This window comes from Canis lupus, chromosome 26, assembly GCF_048164855.1.
Source record: "Canis lupus baileyi chromosome 26, mCanLup2.hap1, whole genome shotgun sequence".
Taxonomy (NCBI): domain Eukaryota; kingdom Metazoa; phylum Chordata; class Mammalia; order Carnivora; family Canidae; genus Canis; species Canis lupus.
The window spans coordinates 39,047,781-39,070,016 of record NC_132863.1 but is presented as its reverse complement, the minus strand read 5'-3'; the positions used below and the strand labels follow the sequence as shown (position 1 = coordinate 39,070,016).

Genomic DNA, 22,236 nt, shown 5'->3' with positions numbered 1-22,236 from the left:
CACAGACCCCCCCTTTACAGTCCAAGGGTTGTGGGGGGAGTGAGGCATCCACTCTGGGGCCTGGCCCAGTGGGGCACTGGCTGTGTGCAGGCGGCTGCCAGGTGCTGGGGATACGGAGCGGGTGGGCGACGTGGTCCCGGCCCCAGGCTCATGTTCCACGGGGCAGGGCGCCCAGGACGGCTGCAGCACGGAGCAGGGCCGCGTGGCCTCTCCCGGGGGGCCGGGGGAACAGGCAGGCCTGGGCCCCGCGCCTCGGCGTGGCCGGTGCCAGCAGCCGGTGCCTCCGCAGGTGGATGAGCTCTACGAGGGCTACTGCATCCAGTGCCGCCTGCGGGACGGGGCCTCCAACATGCAGAGGGCCTTCTCCGCCTGCCCGCCCAGCCGCGCCTCCCGGGAGAGCCTGCAGGAGCTGGGCCGCAGCCTGCAGGAATGCACCGAGGTGGGGCGGCGGGCGGTGGGCGCCCCGGGAGCAGCCCTGTGTGCACCCCCTGCTTCACCCCAGGGCTGGCGGGGCCTGCGTGCCCCCTCCTCCCTCCTCACCTGGCCCCGGGCTGGGGGTTCTCTGCAGGACATGTGGCTCATCGAGGGGGCCCTGGAGGTTCACCTGGGGGAATTCCACGTCAGGATGAAAGGTAACAGGGCCGAGAGCGCGTGCGGCAGCAGGCCCGGGGCTTCTGCCGAGGGTGGGCTTCTGGTCGGAATCCGGGGCTCCCCGCACAACTTTGGGTTTCCACTCACGCGACGTGTGGCCCCGTCCCCGAGGTGGGCATAGGGCCCAGGCCCGCCCACTGTCCCTCGGGATGGTTTATCCCTCCCTGAGACTGATGCCCACCCTTGGGCAGCGGCTCCCCAGTGAGGGCCTGTGGTCCCCGGGGCGGCCCGGCCGCAGGGGAGACCAGCCCCCCTCTGTGTTCCAGGCTTGGTGGGCTACGCGCGCCTCTGTCCCGGAGACCAGTACGAGGTAGGGCCACCTCCGCTTCGGGCCTGGGGGGCTGGGAGCACCGAGAGCCAGGGTCCCACCCCCACCTGGCCGGCAGGGCTCAGGGGGCGGGGACCTACCGGGCACCCCTTCTTGGCCGCGCCCGCAGGTGCTCATGCGCCTGGGCCGCCAGCGCTGGAAGCTCAAGGGCCGGATCGAGTCGGATGACAGCCAGACCTGGGAGGAGGAGGAGAAGGCCTTCATCCCCACGCTGCACGAGAACTTCGAGATCAAGGTGGGTGGGGCCTGGGGACGGGGCCAGGGCGCCCAGGGGCTCGGCTGGACACCATCTGCAACTACCCCCCCGCCCCCCCAGGTGACGGAGCTGAGGGGCCTGAGTTCACTGGCAGTGGGCACGGTAACCTGCGACATCACTGACTTCTTCACGACCAGGCCGCAGGTGGTCGTGGTGGACATCACAGAGCTGGGTACCATCAAGCTGCAGCTGGAGGTGCTGTGGAAGTGAGTGGGCCCTCCCCAAGGCCAGCCCCAAACCCACGGGGACTCCCGGAGCCGAGGTGGGGCCTCGCTGGCTCCCCCTGCTGGCCGGGCCACACCCTAGCACCCACGAGTGGGCGCCCCTGCCCTCCGCCCGCCCCCAGACAGGCTGGAGCCCAGACTCTTCTTTGTAGCCCCTGCCCAACCCTCTTCCCACTCCCTTCTCAGTTTTAACTCCCTTCTTACAACTGAAAAACCCGTGCTGGCCAGGACCCCTTCCAGGGCCTCCCGGCCTGGTTCCGTGGAGGAGCCGCTCTGCTCCCCAGGAGGGCTGCTCCCACCACCTCATTCCAGCAGGCACAGGCTGAGCACTTAGCCCCTGGACCACAGGCCCCATGGATGGGGACACTCATGAACACAACCCCTGTACAGGGTGGGGCTCTCCATCAGGCACTGCAGGGGGCAAGGGGGAGAGCTGGTCTGGGGCAGCTGTCTCATCATCTTCTTGGGCCGTTCAGTGACCCCCAGGCTTGGTGTCTTGGACGTAGGGCTCTCTTCCTAGTGTTTCAAGAGAATTCTCTTCAGTTTATTACCCAAGGCAGGTGCCCCAGGAGCTAAGGGATGGAGGCCTGCTTCCTCTGTTCTGGCACTGGCTCTGACCGGTTGGGGCCAGTCTCTCTGGTCTCCTTCCTGGGGTGGGCATCCGAGCCTGGGGTCACTAGATGGTGCTTTCTTCCCAGTGAGCTGGGTAGATTGGGGCAAGGGGGCACCCCCAGGCTCGGTGTCTTCATCTAGTCTAGTGGGGGCTGAGTGCACGTCCTTCCCAGGAGGCCCCTCAAGTCTATAGGGTGGTGGGCAGCCCAGTGCCATCCAACTGGAGGCCAGTCGAACCCAAGGATGCCAGCATCCTGCTAGCCCGCAGCTGCCCTGGGTGGCCAGGGAAGGCTCCTTGCGAGGGGCCTGCAGCGTCTGGGCCCCACGCAGCAAGAGCCAGGCCTGTGTGCCCAGGTTTCCATGAGGCGGGCAGGTTACCTGGCCCTCCTGGCTCCCAGGGCAGGCTCAGCGATTCCCAGCCTTACCTGTGACTTGGGCTGACGGAGGTCCTTTAAGAGATAATAGTTCCCCTTTTACAGATGAAGATGAGAGGGATGGTGACATCGTTTACCCAGAAAATGGCAGCACTGAGAGTCCACGGTGCCTCTGCTGAGCTTCCGAGGGGACCACTATAGAGGCACCACTCACATGCGTGGTGGCCCATGGCTGCCCCTCGCCACCTGGCTAAGGGTCCTCGGGGTGGTGGGAGTGTGAGATGTTCCCAAGGGGGTTGAGAATGGGCACCTGGAGTCCCCAGGCTGTGCCCATGACCCCCCATGACCCCACCAAGCCTCCATTCCCTCTAATAAGTCCCCCGGGCCTGGTCTGTGCTTGTGTCCCCCCTGGGCACTGAGGACACCCTGGCCTTCTCTTCTGTCCTCCAGCCCGTTTGATACTGAGAGCTTCCTGATGTCACCCAGCCCCACGGGCAAGTTCTCCATGGGCAGCAGGAAGGGCTCCTTGTACAACTGGACACCCCCAAGTACCCCTAGCTTCCGAGAGAGGTATTACCTGGTGAGTGAGCCTCCCCAGGATGGGGATGCCGTGGTCACCCCGGAATTGCGGCTAGGGCAGCTCCCTGGGGGCCAGCACGCGGGGCTGGGCTGAGCGCCTGGTGCTTCTGGGGGTAGCAAGCTCTGGACTCAGCCTCCCTTGTTTTGGGGTCATCCTGAGTGGTTCTCAGTATTTTTTCTTCCTCGCTGTCAGCCCTCCATTCTGGGGGCCTCTGGACTTGGCTCCGGATTTGGCTGGTTCTCTTGGGAGTCTGGAATGCGGTTCTCTGGATGGTTCTATCACTCCAGCCATAGCCTCAGCCTCCAATTTATTTGTTTTAAAATTAAATATATGTTTCTGGTAGGCAATACCTTGACAAAGCATAGAGTAAAACACCTCTTTCCCGTGACCCCCAGAGATCTGGGTCCCTTCCTTAGCGCCGACTATCGTTGTCCACTTCTTCCATATTCTGGCCAGGGTGGGCCCAGCATACTTCAGTTAAAAAAAAAAAAATCGTATCTGGTCCAGAGTATGGACTCTAGAGCCATGTGGGCTGGGTTCAAGTTCTGTTTATGCCTCTCACCTGCTGTGTGACCTTGGGCAAGTCACTCCACCTCTCTGGCCGTCAGTTTCTGTATCGAGAACTGAAAACAACCGCAGTGCTCTGGTGGGGGTTTGCAAGGATGAAATGAGTGGATTGATGAGAAGTGCTGACGAAAACAGGTGGTGCTGTAGGAACACGGAGTGTTGCTAGGGGTCTGCCTAGGGGTCGGGGAAGGGGAGCGGCGGAGGGGCAAGTGTGGGCCCATGCGCTTCATTCATTGAGAACTCCGTGGCGGGGTGAGGACGGTGCCCTCAGGGAGCACTGCCTGCCCCAGGGGGTAAGGCCCTTGGGCACGTGAGCCAGGAAGGGGGAGGGCACTGATGGGGCAAGGTGGGAGTTACCACCTAAAATAGGGCACCCAGGGGAAGGACCCCAGGAAAGGTGCCACGTGAGGAAGGACCTGGGGGGATGGGGGTGTAACCACAATGGCCTAGGGGGGAAGAATGTTCTGGGAAGAGAGCACAGTCACTGCAAAGGCCTTGGGACAGGAAGGCAGGGAGAGCCCAGAGGACGTGGTGGCCGCAGGGCCTGGAAAGGAGTGAGAGAGAAGGACGAGGCGGATGGGGGCAGAGAGGCTGCAGGGGCCCATCTGCACCTCCAGGCGCCAATCACTCGTGGGGACAGTGTGGGTATTTGGCGCAAGCGTTTGGGGAGGGCAGCCCCGCTGGGGGCCTTGCCCCAGTCCCTGGTGTGGCAGTAAGGCTGGTCCTGTGTCCCCCTCCCCAGTCTGTCCTGCAGCAGCCAGCACCGCAGGCTTTGCTGCTGGGTGGGCCGAGGGCCACCTCCATCCTCAGCTACCTGTCTGACAGGGACCTTCGGGGCCCTGGCCTGCGGAGCCAGAGTCAGGAGCTGCCTGAGATGGACTCCTTCAGCTCCGAGGACCCCCGAGACGCCGAGACCAGCACATCAGCATCCACCTCGGACGTGGGCTTCCTGCCCCTGGCCATCGGCCCCAACACCTCCATTGAAGAGGAGGCCCAGGAGGACCCCCGACCCCTGGGCCTCCTGCCGGAGATGGCCCACCAGGCGGGAGGCCCATTTGTGGAGCAGCCTGGCTGGAGGAATTTGGGAATAGAGGGCCCCAGCCCGCCACGGGGTTCCCCTTTCCACAACCACACAGATCCGGGCAGCCAGACAGACCACGATGAAGGAGAAACCGAGGACGGAGTGGATGGGCCTGGGGTGGCCCTCGAGAGGCCCCTGCAAGAGGTCCTGGATTTACTGAGGTCCGTGGACCCCACCCAGCCCCAGCTGCGGGAGCTGGAGTTCCAGGTTCTCGGCTTTAGGGACCGGCTGAAGGTAGGTTTATTATCGAGGGGCGGCAGCCCTGCTCTACTAGTGCCTAACGAGTGGCAGTGGTCCCTGGGGGCAGCCAGCCTGGGCCGGCACCCTGGCCTCACCCCCGTGTGACCCAGCTGCGCCTCTCCCCTCTGGGCCTCAGTCTGCTCATCTGTCCAGTGGGGAGAACAGTCGCCCTCACTGGCTGGGAGGAGGATAATAAGAGGAAGTCGGGCATCGGGGCAGATAACCTGCTCCACGTCTGGCCAAGAACCTGGGCCCATCAGACATCTTCTGACCCCGGGCAGGTGGGGCTGTTCGGTTCCCAAATCTGGGGTGTGTTCAGGGTCAGAGCCGGGGCCGCAGAAGACCCCGCGCAGCTGCACACCCTTCCCTGAACCTGCTCCTCGCAGGGCCTGTGGCAAGGGCCGTCCTCGGGTGCTGGCCCGGGCGGATTATTGGATTTTTCCTGATTACGCAACTTCAAATGCATGGATGATAAAATGTGTAACGCCAGTACCTACTTCACATCATCTGATTTATGAAACTACCGTCTTTGTGTAGGACACGCTGGCACTGAAATAGTTTCCTGGCTCTCTTTAAAAATTATGTGGGGGCATTTCAGGGTTTAAAATGGGCCCAGCTGCCGTGTTGAAGTGCAGTCTAGTGCTCCCGAGTGCAGGGAGGCTGTGCTGGGCCTCACGGAGAGGACGCATGTGTGAGCTCAGCGTGGTTCAGCGCGGGTGACAGTGCTGTGGGGGCCTGAGGTCAGTGCCAGTGAATCATCCGTGTAAATTCAGTAAAGTGTCTTCAAACAGAAACACATAAAACAAGCTTCTGTGTTGATGGGTTGATGAAAATGTCGTGACCAGGGGCTCAATCTCTGCACTTCTGGGAGTGACGGTTTGGCACATCTCGAATAATGAGGAACCACCTCTGTGTGTGCGTGTGTATGTGCAGATATATGCAGACACACTTTTTTTTTTTTTCTATCAGGCAAGGCGTAACTGGCCTTGTTATTTTCTTGTAACTCAAGACTTCCTTTTTTTTTTTTTTTTTAAAGATTTTTAAAGTTTTATTTATTCATAAGACACAGAGAGAGGCAGAGACACAGGCAGAGGGAGAAGCAGCCTCCATGCAGGGAGCCTGATGCGGGACTCGATCCCAGGACCCCGGGATCCCGACCAGAGCCAAAGGCAGACAGACGCTCAACCACTGAGCCACCCAGACGCCCCAACTCAAACCTTTCTTGAGTGGGCTCGACTCTTGGGAGCCTAGTTCTGGCTTTCGAGGCAGTGTCTGCTCAGGTGGTGCCCTGCGTGCACTTTGTTTGGGATGAGGCCTGGGTGTGCCGGGATGGGGACCGGGTGAGCCCTGGAGTCCTGCCATGTACGGAGAGGAGGCCAAAATCTCCAGGAGTAGATTTCTAGATGCCGAGGAAGGGACCTGCCCTTGGGAGACCTGACCAGTGGCAGGAGCCGTGGCACCACCACGCTCTCCCACCCCTGTCAGTCAGGAGGCGCCTCCAATGTCTTCTCCCTCCTGCATTTCCCTGGGAGAAGACACTTGGGGGTGCCTGGGGGGCCCAGTCGGTGAAGCCAAGTGTCTGCCTTCACCTCTAGTCATGATCCCAGAGTCCTGGGATCGAGTCCCACATCAGGCTCCCTGCTCAGCAGTCCGCTTCTCCCTCTGCCCCTCCCCCTGCTCTCTCTCTCTCTCTCAAATGAATAAGCAAAACATTTTTTTGTTTTTTAAAGAATACTTGAAATCCAGAGGCTCATCTGGCAGCCTCTGAGCCTCCTAAAGAGATGTTTGGTCTGACCCATACCATCTTTTTTTTTTTCAATACCAGTTTTCCATTTTTTAAAAAACAATTTGGAATTAGCTGTCAATATTTAAAAACTGGCAGCTTTCCACAAAAATCTAGATTTCCAGCTTTTTTTTTTTTTTTTTTTTTTTTTTTTTAGAAAATTGAGGGGATCCCTGGGTGGCTTAGTGGTTTAGTGCCTGCCTTTGGCCCAGGGTGTGATCCTGGGGTCCTGGGATCGAGTCCCACATCAGGCTCCTGCATGAAGCCTGCTTCTCCCTCTGCCTGTGTTTCCGCCTCTCTCTCTCTCTTTCTCTCTCTCTAATGAACAAGTAAAATCTTTTTTTAAAAATTGATCTAGCAACACTCAAGTGACAGGTGTCCGCTGGAGCAGAGCAGCAGCCTGGCTTCTTGGGGGAGGGCACACGTTGTCCTGCTCCCCACCCGGGGCCACTCGCTCACTCCTGTTTCTTGCCCTGTCCCTGTGGGTGTCTGTGAGCTGGGTGAGGCCCTTCAGATCTGTGTCCCTTGTGCTCTCGAGCCATACCTTGTCACAGGCTAATTGGGAGGGACCTCAAGGAGCGCCGCACCCCGTGCCCGGCCTGGACTTGGGTGATTGCACTTGGGCAGCCGAGGCTCGCACCCTGCCTGTGAGCCGGAGCCTGTTAAGGTCCGGTGGGCTGTCTGCCCTAAGGTCTCCCCGCTCTGTCCACAGCCCCGTGGAGCCCGCCAGGAGCACGCCTCTGCCGAGAGCCTCATGGAGTGCATCCTGGAGAGCTTCGCCTTCCTCAATGCTGACCTCGCCCCACAGGAGCTGTCCCTGTTTGGGGGCTGCCAGGGTCTCCGGTAAGTGCACCCTCCTCCCAGCACTGACCCTGGGGACCAGCCTTAGTCCATGCCTCCTGTTGCCTCCTGGCCTATGGCTTCCCCTGCCCTGGGCCCCATCTGTCCTGCCCCCTCACCCCTGCATGCCCACTGCCCGGCACAGAGCAGGCCTGTATTGGCCACCGAGTGAAGGACAGTCCCCCAGCAGGGTCCTGAGCTTTGAGCAATGTGCTGTTTTTGTTTTTATCTTAAAAAATGATAAGGTCCACGGTAGGACCTCTGTACTCTTGCCTCACCAACGGGCAGCAGTGAGCCGTGCTCCCTATTCTTCTGCACAACCTCACCTCCGACACCAACTTCCTTCTTGGCTAAGCATCCCCCGCCTGCCCCACTCACGCCGGGCTCTGGTACCGAATCTCAGCAGCCGCCAGAGGATAAACAGTACTCTGTCTCCTCCTCTCACGATCCCATGGGGAGGGGGTGGCTCTCCCACCTGACATTCCAGTGTCCCAGTGTCCTCAGGCCTCAGGCTCAGCTCCTACCATGAAGCCAACACGATGCCAGGCATTCTGACTGGCAGGGTCGCACTTACACGTCACTGCCCTGAGCTCGGTATTCCTCTCCCCACTTTACAGATGAGTAAACTGAGGCTGGGGGGGGGCAGACCTGTCCAAAGTGATGGAGCTCAGGATTAGTTTGAACTTCTGACTTCAGATCGGCCACCTGGGGAGGTGTCCTCCACTCCCCCCATCCCAGCACCTGTTCTGAGTTGGCTTTTGCTGCTTTTCCTCTTGGTTTTCTCCTTGGTATAGCTCTGTCTCCCTGGGACCTGCAGCAGGCCTCCCTGACCAGCTCTCTCCAAGGAGGGAGGGTTTCTTCTACTCTTGGAGGGAGCTGAGCTAACTGGAATAGTCACCTGCTTCTTTTTAATCCAACTCAGAAAGGACAGGACCCCGCCCCCACCGCCATCTCGGAAGGTGTCATCCAGGGAGCTCACGGCCGGCACCCCGGAGCTGGACAGGTTGCTCATGGCCCACCTCCAAGTCTGCAAAGCTCTGCTGCAGGTGGTTAAGGAATGTGGCGGGGGGGAGGGGGGCAGTTTGCTGGGAAGCCATGTTGCAGGTTGGGGGTTGGCAACCCTCTTTGAGAAGAACTGATCTTGACGGTGGTGGTGGGGAGCATCGTGAAAGGAAGAGAGACCCCCCCCCCCAAGAGCCAGTGAGACTGAGGAGATTCATCCGAACAGTCACGTGGCTCTTACGCATCCCAAGTGCTCTGAACCAAAAGCTGCGACTCTTTCAGTTGCAGATGCCAGAACTCCAATCCAAACTGGCTCAACCAGAAGGAGGTTTTTGGCTCACAGAATTGAAAGGCTTAGGGGCAGGCTTCAGGCCCAGCTGGATCCGGGGTTTCAAATGTCATCATAACTGGGTCTCTCTCTCTCAGCTCTGCTTTCCTGTGTTGGCTGGCTCCACTTCTAGGCAGGCTAGCCTTTTCTGGTGGCAAAGGTGGCCCCGGGCCACAGCCTGCATCCTAGCATCTCACCTTGGCGAATCGGGAATCCCCAGATGACAGTCAGGGAACAACCATCAGCATAGAAAGGATGGGCCAAGGGGAGGGCGGTGGCTGGTGGGAGCTGCAGTTGTGACTGTCGACCTCAGAGGGCACCTTCTGCCCTAACCTGGAGCATCGTGGGCTGCTTTCCAGAAACTGGCCTCTCCTAATTTGTCGAGGATGGTCCAGGAATGCCTTCTAGAAGAAGCTGCCCAGCAAAAGCAGGTTCTGGAGATGCTTTCTGTGTTGGATTTTGAGAAGGCCAACAAGGCAACATCCATTGAAGAAAGTAAGTAACTGCCCAGCACCCACGGGCTGCTCTTGGAATGGCATCAAGTGATGGGCTTCGAAGCCCGGGGGAGCCTCATCTTCCTTCCTCGGGTCCAAAGTTAACTGGAGCCCAGGGGGGTACGAGCTGGGGCGGTGGCTGGGCTGTGCCCTGACACACACACTGTGGGGCCGGCAAGGGAGGCCACAGAGCCTTGGAGTCAGCGGCACACGCTCTTTGGGCCTTCCCAGCTGCCGTGAGGACTGGGGGGGGAGAGGCCCAGGGCATGCACGCACAGCTGAAGCTGCCAGTCCTGCGGGCCCCCTTGACGTGGGAGGGGAAGCTGTCACCCCTCACCCCCCGACCTCCCAGGCCTTAGTGCGGGAGGAGCTCTTTGGGCCTCCCCCACCTCCAGTCGGGTCCTGCCCCGGGCTTTCTAGTCGTTGCGCAGGCCGCTCGGAGGAAGGGGTGCCTGAGGCTGTGGAGAGGGTGCACGGAGCCCGGCAGGGTGCTGTCCTGCCCCGCCACGACGCTGCTGAACCAGCTCAAGAAAACGTTCCTGCACAGAGTCCGCGGGAAGTACCCAGGACAGCTGGAAATAGGTACCCCCACGCCCCCCGCTTTCTGCCCTGCCTGTGCCCCCATGTCTCATGGCACCGGAGGGGGGACAGGAAGGGTCTGCGAAGCCCCGAGGCCGCCCACGTTAGCCGGCTGGGCCGCTTCTGGGCAGGCAGACAGCGCAGCTCCCACCAGAAGCTTATAGGGGTTCGGGCAGCACGTTGGGGAAGGTAGGCCGGACCCCCCCTCGGAACACAGAGCGGCTTCCTCTGCCGACGACCGAGGGGGACACCTGTACGCCCTCGCCGTGGCTCTGGAACGCGTGCAGCTCCACGCAGCGCCCGGCTGCTGCTCGGCCGGAGGGTTCCCCAGCCCCGGGCCCCGAGAACCCCCGCTGCAGCCTGCTCCGGCGGGCAGAGGTGGCTCCAGCGGGGCTCCCCCCACGCCCGTCGAGAGCCTTTACCTGACCCAGCCGCGCCGGGCCGAGAAGCTCCTCGGGGCTCCAGGGCGCGGTCTCTAGAGCTCACGGCCTCCTCCCGTGTCTGCCAGCGTGCAGAAGGCTCCTGGAGCAGGTGCTCAGCTGCGGCGGGCTGCTCCCCGCAGCCGGGCCTCCCGAGGAACAGACGGTCACCTGGTTCCAGTTCCACGGCTACCTGCAGAGGCACAGTGTCTCTGACCTGGAGAAGCACTTCGCCCAGCTCACCAAGGAAGGTAGGGGCTGGGACGGTGGCCTCAGAGCAACGTCGTGAGCACGAAGGACTATCCGTCCGTGGGGCCGTCTCCTGGCTCTCTGGAAGCCAGTTTCTCGGAGCCACTGCACCTTTCCCCTCTGGCTGTTCTTTCGAGAACCCAGATTTAATGAGATGGCATGTTCAGCCCATGTAGTGAAATCAGCTCCCAAGGAAGGCTTTACAAAGCACGGGGGTTAGAGCTGGATAGGAGGGTGACGCACGGCTGGCCAGAGTCCTTGCAGCACGGGCTGAGGTTTTTATTAATTTTCAGGGTGTATTTGATCCCTTGCGAGGCCTTCTAGGGAGTCCAGGAGGCCCCTTTGGAAGCAATCCAGACTGAGCTTTGGTGATCGCACCGGCTTGCTCTGGGATTTGCTTCCCCCTGGCTCCTGGCAGTGGCCAAAAAGACCAGACTGCAATCGGAGGGACCCCGCGCCCACTTCTCTCTTCCAGTAACACTCGTCGAGGAGCTGCAGTGTGCGGGGCAGGGCAAGGCTGTCAGGAAACTGCAGGGGAAGCGGCTGGGCCAGCTCCAGCCCCTGCCCCAGACATTGAAGGCCTGGGCGCTGCTCCAACTGGACGGGACCCCACGAGTGTGCAGGGCAGCCAGCACTCGCCTGGCCGGTGCAGCCAGGAACAAGAGCTTTCGGGAAAAGGTATGGCGTGAGGACGGGAAGGGACAGCCCCCTGGCCACATGTGAGTTTTGGGGAAGTAGGTTTTCTCAGAAAAATACAAAGGAGTGAGGGATGTTTTGAAGGGGGCTGCATGCACTGCAAGGGCTTATTGTCTTTTTTTAAGATTTTGGTTTTTTAAGTAATCTCTATATCCACTCTTACAACCCTGAGATCAAGCGTTGCATGCTTTACCAACTGAGCCGGCCAGACACCCCAAGAGGTTTTGGTTTAGGGATGCTCCAGTGGCATGAACACTGCCCTTCTCCCACCGTGGCCCTGGGCAACACCAGCCCCGGGAGGGATCCGGGCTGGACAGGGCTGGGCTGGGGCTGCCAGGCCACCACTCGAGGAGCCCACAGAACCTCCCGCCACAGCCTTACCACCTCCTTCATCCTGGTGCTTCCAGCACAACATATCTGTTTGGTCTGAGATGTCAGTTGTGTGTAGAATGTTTCTTTTTTCGGATTCTCGTGGTCATCTTCATTTACTTTCAACTAATGTGTGTCGATCTGCAAACCAAGAAATTGGACCCCTATGCCTCTTAGGCTTCTGGACCTGTGACTATCCGAGAATTAAGGTGGAGAAGGGCAATACTGAGGCCTTACTATGGTTTCTTGGGTCACCCCACGGCCAAGTGCATCCTCACGTGCTTCCCAATAAGCCTGTACAATGCTGTGAAGCCGGTGCCAGCTCTCTCCCAGCTGAGGGGGCCGAGGGGACAGGGCTGTTGCTGTGACTGGTAAAGGGTGTTCCCAGGGCCACCTCCCTCTGTGCACCCAATTCTTCAGCTGGCCCTGGCCGGACATCTGATTTCTCTGATGCAGTGTTTTATCTAGATTTGGGAAATATTAATAGACAAAAAGAACTTTCTTCACTTTGATTAGCATCAGCCCAGGGACCAGTGTTTTTAGAGGGAAACCTAAACACTGCGGCAGATACTCTGAGACGGGGTGCACCTGGCCCAGAGATGAATAGATCAGGGCCTGATTTTTGTTTAGAGAAAGGTAAGCAGGGCGTGATTTCCTGCCAGCACCAGGAGCACTGGCCATGGGCACTGTGGACTTGGCTGGCCCAGCCCCCCCATTCACAGCAACCTTATTCCCCAGGCTTTGCTCTTCTACACCAACGCCCTGACCGAGAACGATGCAAAACTCCAGCAGGCCGCGTGTGTGGCACTCAAACACCTCAGGGTGAGTCTAACCTTCCTCGCCAGGGATGGAAAGAAGCCTGCTTGTGGTTAATGTCAAAGTTAATTAAAAAAAAAAATTTCATTCCAAAATTATTCCACTGGGACTCCCCCACCCCCCAAAAAAAGGTCCCCGAAGAGCTCGTTTTAGAGGAGCAGACGTCAAATCCACCAGCAGAGGCCCCTCAACAGTTGTCAAGGAGCATTTGCTCGGGCTCTGCTTGAATAAGCAGGTAGCCCCAGGGACACCTTCTGAGGTCTTGGATTCTACGTTTGATTATCCTCAATTTAAAAATCTCTAAAAGCACAATTAGCTCATTGTAGGAAAAAAAAAAGTGTAAAATACAGGAACGTAACAGTTACCCATCATCCTGATACTTAGCAGAAACTACTGTTGGTGTTTTGCTGTTATTTCTTTAGTTTGTGGGTGTGTGTGAGCATTTAAAATTGTTAGTCATGCTAATAAATACAATTTAAAAATAGTGGGCAAAAATAGGAACTCTTAGAGGCAGACTGGCAGTTCTTTAGCAGTCTCTATGAAGGGGCTTAGTTAATTGATTCCCCCACTTTCGTGGTAGAAAATTGAGGTTCATCATCCTTTTTTTTTTTTTTTAAATTGTGGTGTCATTATAAACATCGTTGTGCACAAAGCCTTTACAAAATATATGGAGCTCTGAATGATTTCCTTAGGCTGAACCCTCTACAAAGTGTGCCTCTAGGCCAGAGAATATGAAACTTTTGGAGACTCCTGATACAGCTCACCCACTTACACTCCCAAAAACAGATGTGAGAGGATGTCCACCTTGCCTCAACCTCACTTGCATCTGGAACTCTCATTTAAAAAAAAAAAAAAAACCACTGCCAATTTGCTAGATGAAAAAGAGATTACACTCATCCCATTCATTCTGGAAAGAACCAAAGGGAAATTCTAGGAGGACCATCTGGTTATACTCAAACAACCAGAAAGGAGGGTAGAGGTGGGTGCCCTTGTAGAGGAAGCTGAAGTGCACTCTAGTCCTTGGCCCTGGAGGAAAGAGCAACGAGTGTCAGCTGCACCCACATCTGGGTGCTGACTGATGCTCTCAGTCTGACCAGGAGGGGAGGGTTAGGAGAGAAAGGACGATTTACGAAGGTCCAGAGGGAAGCAGGTCTTGTTTTTAAGATAGGCTGGCTCACTAGCAGGTGGCAGGATTGAAAAGGAGAGGCACTTCCAATGGCACTTCTGATGAATTTAAGGCCATGTAAGAAAACTGTAAGCCTTTAGAAAAGGAAGGGGCTGAGGCCCCAGAGAGCATGCCAGGGCTGGTGCCTTGCAAGAGCTTATAAAAGTAGGTTCCACCTGCTACTTAAAACGTCCCCTAATGGTTCCTCTTTGCCCCCACCTCAAACAGGGGATCGAAAGCATCGATCAGATCGCCAGCCTGTGCCAGTCTGACCTGGAGGCCGTACGAACAGCAGCCCGGGAAGCAACATTGTCATTTGGTAAAGTACAGCATCAGAGGTCATGTGCGGTACAGTGGCGTGCCTGAGGATCTCTGGAAGGTTGTGCTAGCGAGGCCTCGGCCAGCCCTCCAAGATACAAAATAGCACAGGGGCTGGGCGCTGTAGGGGCCCATTTAACTGCATTTGGCCAAGACAGGTTTCCTTCATGGTTGAGATGGCAAGATGGCTTTATTTCCCTCTTAAACTTCAGTTTAGGATCCAGGGGAATGAGAGCCAGATGCAAGGCAGGAATACAGTTCAGCAAATTGTGTCTTGAACGTAGGGGCGAGGCACTGGGTCTATGCGAGGGGAAGGCAAGAGCTCCCCAATGCTCCCCGCCTCTGCCCCTCACAGCAGCACCCAGGATCCCGGCATGAGTCAGAACCAATGCTGTCTTGGCTCAGCAGAGCAGGAACACTGAGGTGGGGACAATCCAGTGACCGATCACCTTAATCTTTCAGGTGAGAAAGGACGCTTAGCTTTTGAGAAGATGGACAAACTCTGCTTGGAACAAAGAGAAGAGGCATTTTGCCAGGAGGCGGATGTTGAAATCACGATATTTTAGGCCTCAGAGGACGGGCGCAGATCTGGCTTCTCTGTTTTCACTGCTTACAAGCCTTGACACAGGGATGAGTTTGGGGTGGGGCTACGCCGTGTGCTGCCCCCGGAAGCGTGAGCTGGCCAGAGCTGCTCCTCCATCTCCAGACCAGTTACAAAGCCCAGGGGGCACAAATGAGGGTTTTCATGCAGAGAAGCAGAAGGGGATGCTGTAGGGTTTTAATCACATGGTCAGTTTTGTTCTGAGAACTGGCCTCACCTTCCTCAGCCAGCCGCACTACGAAGGGGCCAAGGTCAGGCAGGCTGAGGCCTGGAGCAAAAGGCTCCTAGAGGGACAGACGGCACTTGGGGTCTCCCTGTGGGGCAGCCCGCTCGGCGCTTCTGTTTCAATGACGACTGGGAGTGAACTGGCCAACGGGCTGACGGTCTTGTTGAGGACGCGGTGGGTCAGGTCAGCAGCAGCCAGCTGTCACCCTGGCAAGCTGGGGACGGTGGGAAGACACGGAGCCAGGGATTCACGATTCACCTTAACCCGGGCTGCAGCCCAGTGGCCACGGTGGAGCCTGCTGACCACGGGTTTCACTCTCATCGTGCTCAGCAGCACAGAGAAAATGGCCAAGAAACCTTGAGTGTCACATCAGGAAAAGCATTCACTTTGACCTCAACTCATCAAAATGGAATGAAACCTTTGAAGCAAGTCAACGTCAGGCCTAGTAAATTGCTTTGCAAGCCATAAAGCTGGTTTCAAAAAAAGATTTCCTGAAGAACATGTTCAAAGAAAGAAAATGAGTTTCCTATTTAAGTCTATTAAAAACTCTCAAACATGCCCCGAACTGTTCTTGTGATGAGCTGTGGAGACAGCCTGGGGTATGAATGTGATTCCTGACAATGGCGCTGGGGACTCTGTGACTGGAACCTTCTCCTGTAAACTTCCTGTATATACATTCTGTGCTTTTCAGTTGAACTTGGTATATTTATTTGCCTTGTCCCTAAATTCCATTTTTTGAAATTTTGATTAAAATGATTTTTATTGGTGTTTCCCTTTACCTGAAAAAAATAGAGAGCAGTGGCGGTTTGCCCCAGCCTCCCAGGGAGGGAAACGATAGCCCTTGGTGTCCCGAAGGTGCTCTCAGGCCTGCTGCTCAGTTAGGCGGGTTCTCACACACGCACTTGGGGGTCACGCAGGACAGCTACGGATTGAGTGCCCTCGATGCTCCCCGTTCTCATGGAAGGTTCCCCAAGTGCCTACTCCTAACAGATACTGAGCAGCACGGCCTCTCCTTATCTAGCCCTTGGCCTCATCTGATTTACAGATTCAGCTTTTTTTCTCCCACATTGGCATGCCACCTCTTCGTGAAAGCTTAGATGCCATTTCTGTATCCCAAACAAAGACTGAAGTGACAGAGGGTGGGACACCACCATCCCTTGGCCACAGTCCTCCGTGGGTGCTCCAGGGTCACATGACCATAGCCTGTGTACCCTTCTGGTTCTGTGGATCCTGCCAAGAGGCCACAGCACTGACCATTCACTCTTTACTCAGTGGCTCGTCATACAACCCTAGAGGATGTAAGGGAATTCTTTGTACAAATATTTTTGCAATGTTCTAGAAATCTGAAATTTCAGAACAAAAAGTCAACAAGTCACTTTAGAGAAGATTTAACTATCCAAGAAGGGAAGACTACATAAACATTTCATCATGTCACTTCTCCATCAAGGGTGGCTCAACAGAGCTCCTGAGTAGTGGCAACCATAGTGTCTTACAGGCAGCTGGCTAGGCACCCATTCTAAGCAGCCCTCCAAGCAACTTGTGTACGTTTGCTAAGGTACCCAAGGGCCCTGGACAATTTGAAGGTGGGTTTTGTCGTGGTCCAAGAAGCTGGGTTGAGGTATGACGTGTCAAACTTATCAGGAAGGGCAAGTTCCCCTGGCTCAAAGGCGCACACATCCCCAGAAGGTGCCCGTCCGGCTTTAGGCCCATTAAACAAAAGGCATGGGAGGTACCCCAAATCCATGTTCTTTAGAAAAAAATTTTATTGTTGCAACTAAAATGCAAACCCATAATTTATATGGCAAGTTGGAAAACTGTACAGTTTGACAGTTCTGTGAGGTCACAGAAGACCCTGAGACGCGCCCCCCCACCCCCCATCATGCATCCATGTATACACACACCTGAAAAGGTATTATACCAAAACACCTCGCTTTTTTTGTTTATTTTTATTTTTGTAAAAATGGTTTATTCCACGGCCATTGTAAAAAATAATGACCTATTGAGTAAATATTGGCTTAAGGCATATAGCAGAGCAGCTCGCTACTTCTCTAACATACGTGTAACAAGATGGAGAGCCATCTGTTTTCCAAGGATAGGAGGTTAAACCAGTATATCCATTTTGAAATGCTACTATATATACACACACCCAAACTACTACATACATATACAGGACTTCAAAAAACAAACAAACAAGCCCAACTCAAAAATGCTTACAGCCTGGCACCTCAGCCTCATCCACACCTCACCAAGGTTCTGCAGAGCAATGCCTCAAATGTTCCCATCACAGAATTTCTCTGCACGGGCTTCTAACATGTGAAAGGCAAAATGTGAAAATGCTGGCAAAAGAGCAGCTCGTGAGCTACAGCTGCCTTGTTTTTTTTTTTTTTTTTTTTCTTGTTAAAAAAGCCACTTAATGTGGAGGTCTTAAGTTCCCTTGCAGGAAGAGTCGTGAGCACCATCAGTCCCCCAGAGTTCAAGGGCGGGGGCAGACGTGGCTCTCAGCAAGGCCCCTGGAAGGGGACGGTGGGAGGTGGACTCCGAGGGACTGTCACCCAGATTGCTTCAGGACGTGTGGTTTCCAACAGTAGCCTTGGTTCCCAATCACAGTCTGCTCGCGAAGAGCATGAACTTCTGACCGTGGAGGCTGATCCCCAAGGTGTTGGGGGGGACCCTGCTTGCCTGAATGTCCAGAGCGTGAGGTGTGACTACGGCTTCCCATACCCTTGGAATGTCTGAGTTGCAGTGGGACCCAGCTGGACAAGGACAGGCTGGGCCACACCAGGAAGTCACCAGAGTGTCATGCCAGGAATTCGGCAAATATCTCTTACTGGAAAACATCACTGAGTGGCGATGATTTCAGCAAGTCTTAGGAACCACAGCCATGTAATGATCAGATCATGCAAAGGTAGATTGGACTCATACATGGGCACATTAATAAGCAGAGAGCTAAGTATTTCAAGCACGTGGATTTGATCAGGACATTAGAAGACCATACATGCATTCTAATACACACAGGGAAGGCAGTGATCGAGAGCAAGATTCTAGCAGATAACCAGGAGGGGGTAACTGGGACAAAGTAATCTCACATAATGTATCTTAAATATCCAAGTGTTCAGTATATATTATCCCATGTTCTATAAACATATGCCAAACTTCTTCTCACGTTACCCACAATGTCACGAAATAATGACTGCTTACAACCGTCCTCCTTCCTAGTACTGGTCTGACGCAGCAGGCTCATGGCAAAGTCTTAACGTTCCCAGCACTACCTGAGGGTTTATTATTGTACTTTTTGATAAAGCCCTTGATGCAAGGCTGACATCAAAAAATTTTAATACATTATTGGTTTAAGAAAATGCTAGTGCACTATGGATGCCTTTGGGGAAAAAAAAAACAAAACCAAAAATAAATATGGAGTGGAGAGGCTCACTACACACAGTCTCCGTGGAGGTCTGGGAGAGGACACCGTGCACTGCCCACCGGGATGTGCTGGGCTGCACTGAGAGGGAGCCCTGGGCGGGGTGAGCCTCACGCTGGGCGCAGGCTGCCAGCACCATACTCTCCTTTGTTCTCCTCAAAAAATGGGTTGTGGATTTGGTACCCGAAGGAAAGGGAGGGGGAACAAAGTCGAAAGGAGTCAGAACCAACAGCCTGGGGAGGGTGGTTTTAGTGCAGAACAAACGTCCGTCCAGGTCACGGCTGGCTACGCTGTCCTCGGCCCTTACCTACCACAGCATGCCTGCTAGGCGGGCGCGGGCTCTACGAGCAGAGGCGGACAGTGGGGTGGAGGTGGAGTGGAGGTGGGTCAGATTATGTGCTGCTGCTGAACAGGAACTGGAATGAAACCAAACATTTTCAGATGAGCCCAGACCCACCCCAGCAGAGCTGCAGACTCCTGCACTACCCCCAGCCCCCCGCCTCCCCAGCCACTCCAGCCTCCAGGGAAGGGGGTTTCATTTTTCTTTTACAACAGCCGTCCTTCCCAAAAATCACCCCAAAGGAAAAAATTGTTTACGTGTTGCTAAACCATCTGATGAACTCAAAGATGGTCACTAGGAGAGAGAAAGTATTTAAAACGATTTCTAAAAAGTCTTGTGAGGTGATTTCCATGACCAGAATTTTGAGGCTAATCCTCCTCCTTCCCCTCACTTGAACAGCAACACACTTCTAACGTGTGGTTTTCTGAAATAGCATTTATGTTCCAAAGGAAGTAGAAATTGTTCGTTCTGGACCTCAATGGCAGGGTGAAAAGCTGCTGTCCACCCTGCCGTGACCTCTGACCCTGAGGCAGGGACCTGGAGGAACCCCGTTTGTGGAGGGCGGGTGATGAGGGCAGAGCCTCACCCGGATGGCCACAATGAGAAGGGACTGTGGAGAAATGAGCAATGGGAAACCGGCAGGGACACCCTGAGCAGAAGCAGAAGCCGGGTTTTGTTTTCTAGAGATGGCCTTTTGTTGTTTCTTTTCTAAAAACGGGGAAGCTCACAGGCACCGTCCAAGCTCAGAATGCGCACAGCAGAGGAAGCCGCTGAGCAGGACTGCACCCTAAACCCTTAAACCCTCTTCTCCAAAGGAGTTTACATTCGTAAAAGCGTGGGAGTCTTTCCCTGGGAAATCAAATATAAACTGTGTATCTGGTAACACCACCTAGGGGTACAAGAAAGGTTCATAAGTGCCTAGTCTCTTTTTTTTTTTCCAGAAATAACAAAACCTGCTTTTTATAAAGATTAAAAACAACAATGTGTTGTAATTCTATTATTTTTTTTCAAAAACAAATAACAATAACAAAAAAAAAAAAAAAAAGAAAAGAAAAAAAGAGAGAGAGAGAGAGAGAGAGAGACATATTTGGCATTTTCTCTACTTACTCCTGAATAGATTAAGGCCCTGAGATTAGACTCATATATATTCTTGGGACCACAGGGCTCCTTAAAACCCCAGTGCATCAATCCTCAATTCTCTCTTGTTAGCCCTTCAGTTCCAGACTTTAAAAAACCTTTGCTCTGTTTCTTCTGAGACTGGCTCAGATCCTTCCACAGCACTGAATGCTAACGCCGGGCTGTCGGCCAGTGCTTTCTGTACACGCGGTCCTGCCAGCACGTCCGTCAGTGGAAACATACCCTGTAGCAGAGGTACGCGCCGGCCGTAAGGACCGTGGCCATGCACATGTTGACCAGGAAGGGCTTCCAGGGAGTCAGCGCCTGGTCCTGCTCCTCCTTGGGCGGCGATGGCTCCCCCTGGGCAGGACCTGCCCCCAGGGCCCGCCTTCTGACTTCAGTGTCTGGACTCGTGCTGAGGGATGAGAGGCACAGAGATGGGTTACTCATTTTGGAGAAACGATGGTGAGGATGCTATTATTACAGTTGGAATTCCAGGACTACTACTAGACGGTGATGGAGAGCTGGGGAGATGCTGAGGAGACATATAGGCGCTGGTGCAGACAGGTGCTAATTTGCCCTGGGGTTTGCTTGGAGAACGTTTCCCTTCAGATCAAAGAGGGCAATGGTGGGGTCCATAATATGCTACCACTCCTTTCCTAGGCCCCCTACGTAAGAGCCTTTGTTGCTGCTGACATGAGAACATCATTCCCTCTTGTCCCTTAGCCCACCATGTTCCAGGTTTGAGACCCCAGCATCAATCTAATCCTGCCAGTAGGACCGTTTCTCAGGCATCATGTGTACATACCCTAGCTGGCCTCCTGGTGGCAAGCCAGAGCACCCCCGCGGGGATGACATGCACTGCTCTCCTTCCAGGCCTGTCTCAGGAGAGGCCAGCTGAGGCCCTTCCTCTCCCTGCCACTTGCCCCAGGCCTTGGCCTCACCTCCCTCGCCTCCCGCCGCCCTTGCCCCCATCAGAGACCCAGACCACAGATGTCCTGCCTCTCATGTGTATCTACGCCAGCAGCATCTTATGTAATGGTCAGGGCTACCCTGAGGTACCACCTTCCCAGGAGACAGGAGGAGGTGGCACAAAGCACCTGCTTTTCGGTGCCCTGCATGACACCCTGGTGGCAGGGCTGAGGCCCGTGTGCACACAGGCGCCCACTGGTATCCTGAGGCACTTATGTTCTTGGTACAACTCCACTTTCCCTTGGAACTCTCTGGCTTTTAGCTTCCTAAATCCACACTCTCTTCCTCACCACTTTCACACACACACGGAAAAGCACCCCTCTCTCCACCACAGTCCTAACGAAAACAGAAAAGAACGGGTGACAGAGTGGACCCAGTCATGTGCCAGCTCTCACCTCTCTTACCCTCGACTCTTGGCAGGCCCTCAGAGCACACTGGCTCGCCCTGAGAACATCACCAGAGGTCCTGGGAAGAAGTTAGGCACAGTCTCCCTGAGGGACTGTCACCCAGCTACTGCTCAGCACATCTCACGGCAACTGCTCTGGGAGGCCCCATTAGACCAGTCTCCCTCAAGCCCTAGAACTAGATGCAATGCTGCCGTGATAGGGGCTCAGCTGCATGGGTCAGGGCCGGGGCCTGGCACTCAGCGTTTGGCAAGGAGCCCAGGTAAGATCCTGCTGTTCACAGCGGAAGGACCACTCAGGCACAAAGAATATATAACAGGCTTTGCTAAGTACTACAATTCCAATGTCTGGCCACACCGGTGTACCCCAATCCTGTCCTTTAATGGCTCCAGAATATCCCAAGGTAGGGAGAAAGCATGATTTACTTCATCCCTAGGTATATAATCAGCTCATTTCTAATTGTTCACCACTCCAAAGGATGCCACAATGAACACTTCTACCTATAGATCTTTGGACCTCTGGTTTGTGAGCAGGAGGCTGCAAACCAAATTTCTACATGTGTACAAATGCTGGGTCATGGCATATGCTTATCCAGAAAGCAGGAACCAGGCCTTGTCTCCACAGGCTCAGGCTCACTCCCACTCATTAAGTTTCCATGCCGCATGCAGGCAGCCTTCCTTGAGCACCTCAGGAGGGGAGAGTATTTCTTCCCAAAGGATGACCGCTGCAGAGTGCACCTCTACCTCCTTATCATCTATAGGCTCCCATTCATCACCCACTGCCCCGTCCCAACAAGATGGTCTAGAACGCAGACCAGGGGCCAGGTTCCAGCGATCTCAGTATTTCACATACGTCAATAGGTGCTCAATAATTTTTGCTAAATGGCATTAAATTAATCAAGACTACACGAAAAGGTTAAATTCCCAGAAGGACCATTCTATGGGTAAAAGCACCAGATCTAACCTGGATATCCTGTTTCAGGACTGGCTGGAAGCCTGGGGGAGGGCATGGTCATCTCTGGGCAGGACGTAGTTACAGGAATCCCTAATTCCAACGGGCACCACAAGATGGTGCTAGAACCCCGCTGAAGTAGATCCCTTCCCTCAGCCAACTTGTGACCAGACGCTCCTGCCTACAGCCAGGGGAGGGGCAGGGATAATCCGGGGGTTCCATGCCCCAAAGACACAG

The 22,236-nt window shown here is 55.2% G+C and overlaps 2 protein-coding genes across 15 annotated transcripts in view; one reads left to right on the top strand and one right to left on the bottom strand.

Annotated features, from left to right (window-relative positions):
- The window catches only part of RIPOR3 (RIPOR family member 3), a 76,446-nt gene extending 58,080 nt beyond the window's left edge, over positions 1-18,366 (top strand). For all 9 annotated transcript variants that reach the window (XM_072801418.1, XM_072801414.1, XM_072801416.1 and 6 more), the window contains 16 exons: positions 290-439; positions 569-632; positions 918-961; positions 1,089-1,214; positions 1,296-1,441; positions 2,896-3,025; positions 4,335-4,907; positions 7,409-7,539; positions 8,459-8,582; positions 9,226-9,361; positions 9,781-9,942; positions 10,448-10,609; positions 11,083-11,285; positions 12,411-12,494; positions 13,882-13,972; positions 14,434-18,366. In XM_072801418.1, the coding sequence (XP_072657519.1) occupies positions 290-439; positions 569-632; positions 918-961; positions 1,089-1,214; positions 1,296-1,441; positions 2,896-3,025; positions 4,335-4,907; positions 7,409-7,539; positions 8,459-8,582; positions 9,226-9,361; positions 9,781-9,942; positions 10,448-10,609; positions 11,083-11,285; positions 12,411-12,494; positions 13,882-13,972; positions 14,434-14,537 (2,430 nt within the window). In that variant the 3' untranslated portion in view covers positions 14,538-18,366. The remainder of the gene's footprint in view (positions 1-289; positions 440-568; positions 633-917; positions 962-1,088; positions 1,215-1,295; positions 1,442-2,895; positions 3,026-4,334; positions 4,908-7,408; positions 7,540-8,458; positions 8,583-9,225; positions 9,362-9,780; positions 9,943-10,447; positions 10,610-11,082; positions 11,286-12,410; positions 12,495-13,881; positions 13,973-14,433) is intronic.
- PTPN1 (protein tyrosine phosphatase non-receptor type 1) overlaps positions 3,316-22,236 on the bottom strand; it is an 80,262-nt gene continuing 61,341 nt past the window's right edge. For 5 of the 6 annotated variants that reach the window (XM_072801422.1, XM_072801425.1, XM_072801423.1 and 2 more), the window contains 2 exons: positions 19,916-20,087; positions 16,544-18,632 (listed from right to left, as the gene is read on the bottom strand). In XM_072801422.1, coding sequence (XP_072657523.1) covers positions 18,609-18,632; positions 19,916-20,087 — 196 coding nt within the window. In that variant the 3' untranslated portion in view covers positions 16,544-18,608. Of the gene's footprint in view, positions 10,552-11,684; positions 11,814-16,543; positions 18,633-19,915; positions 20,088-22,236 lie in introns of those variants that run through there. The other variant, XR_012018693.1, reaches the window with a different exon arrangement.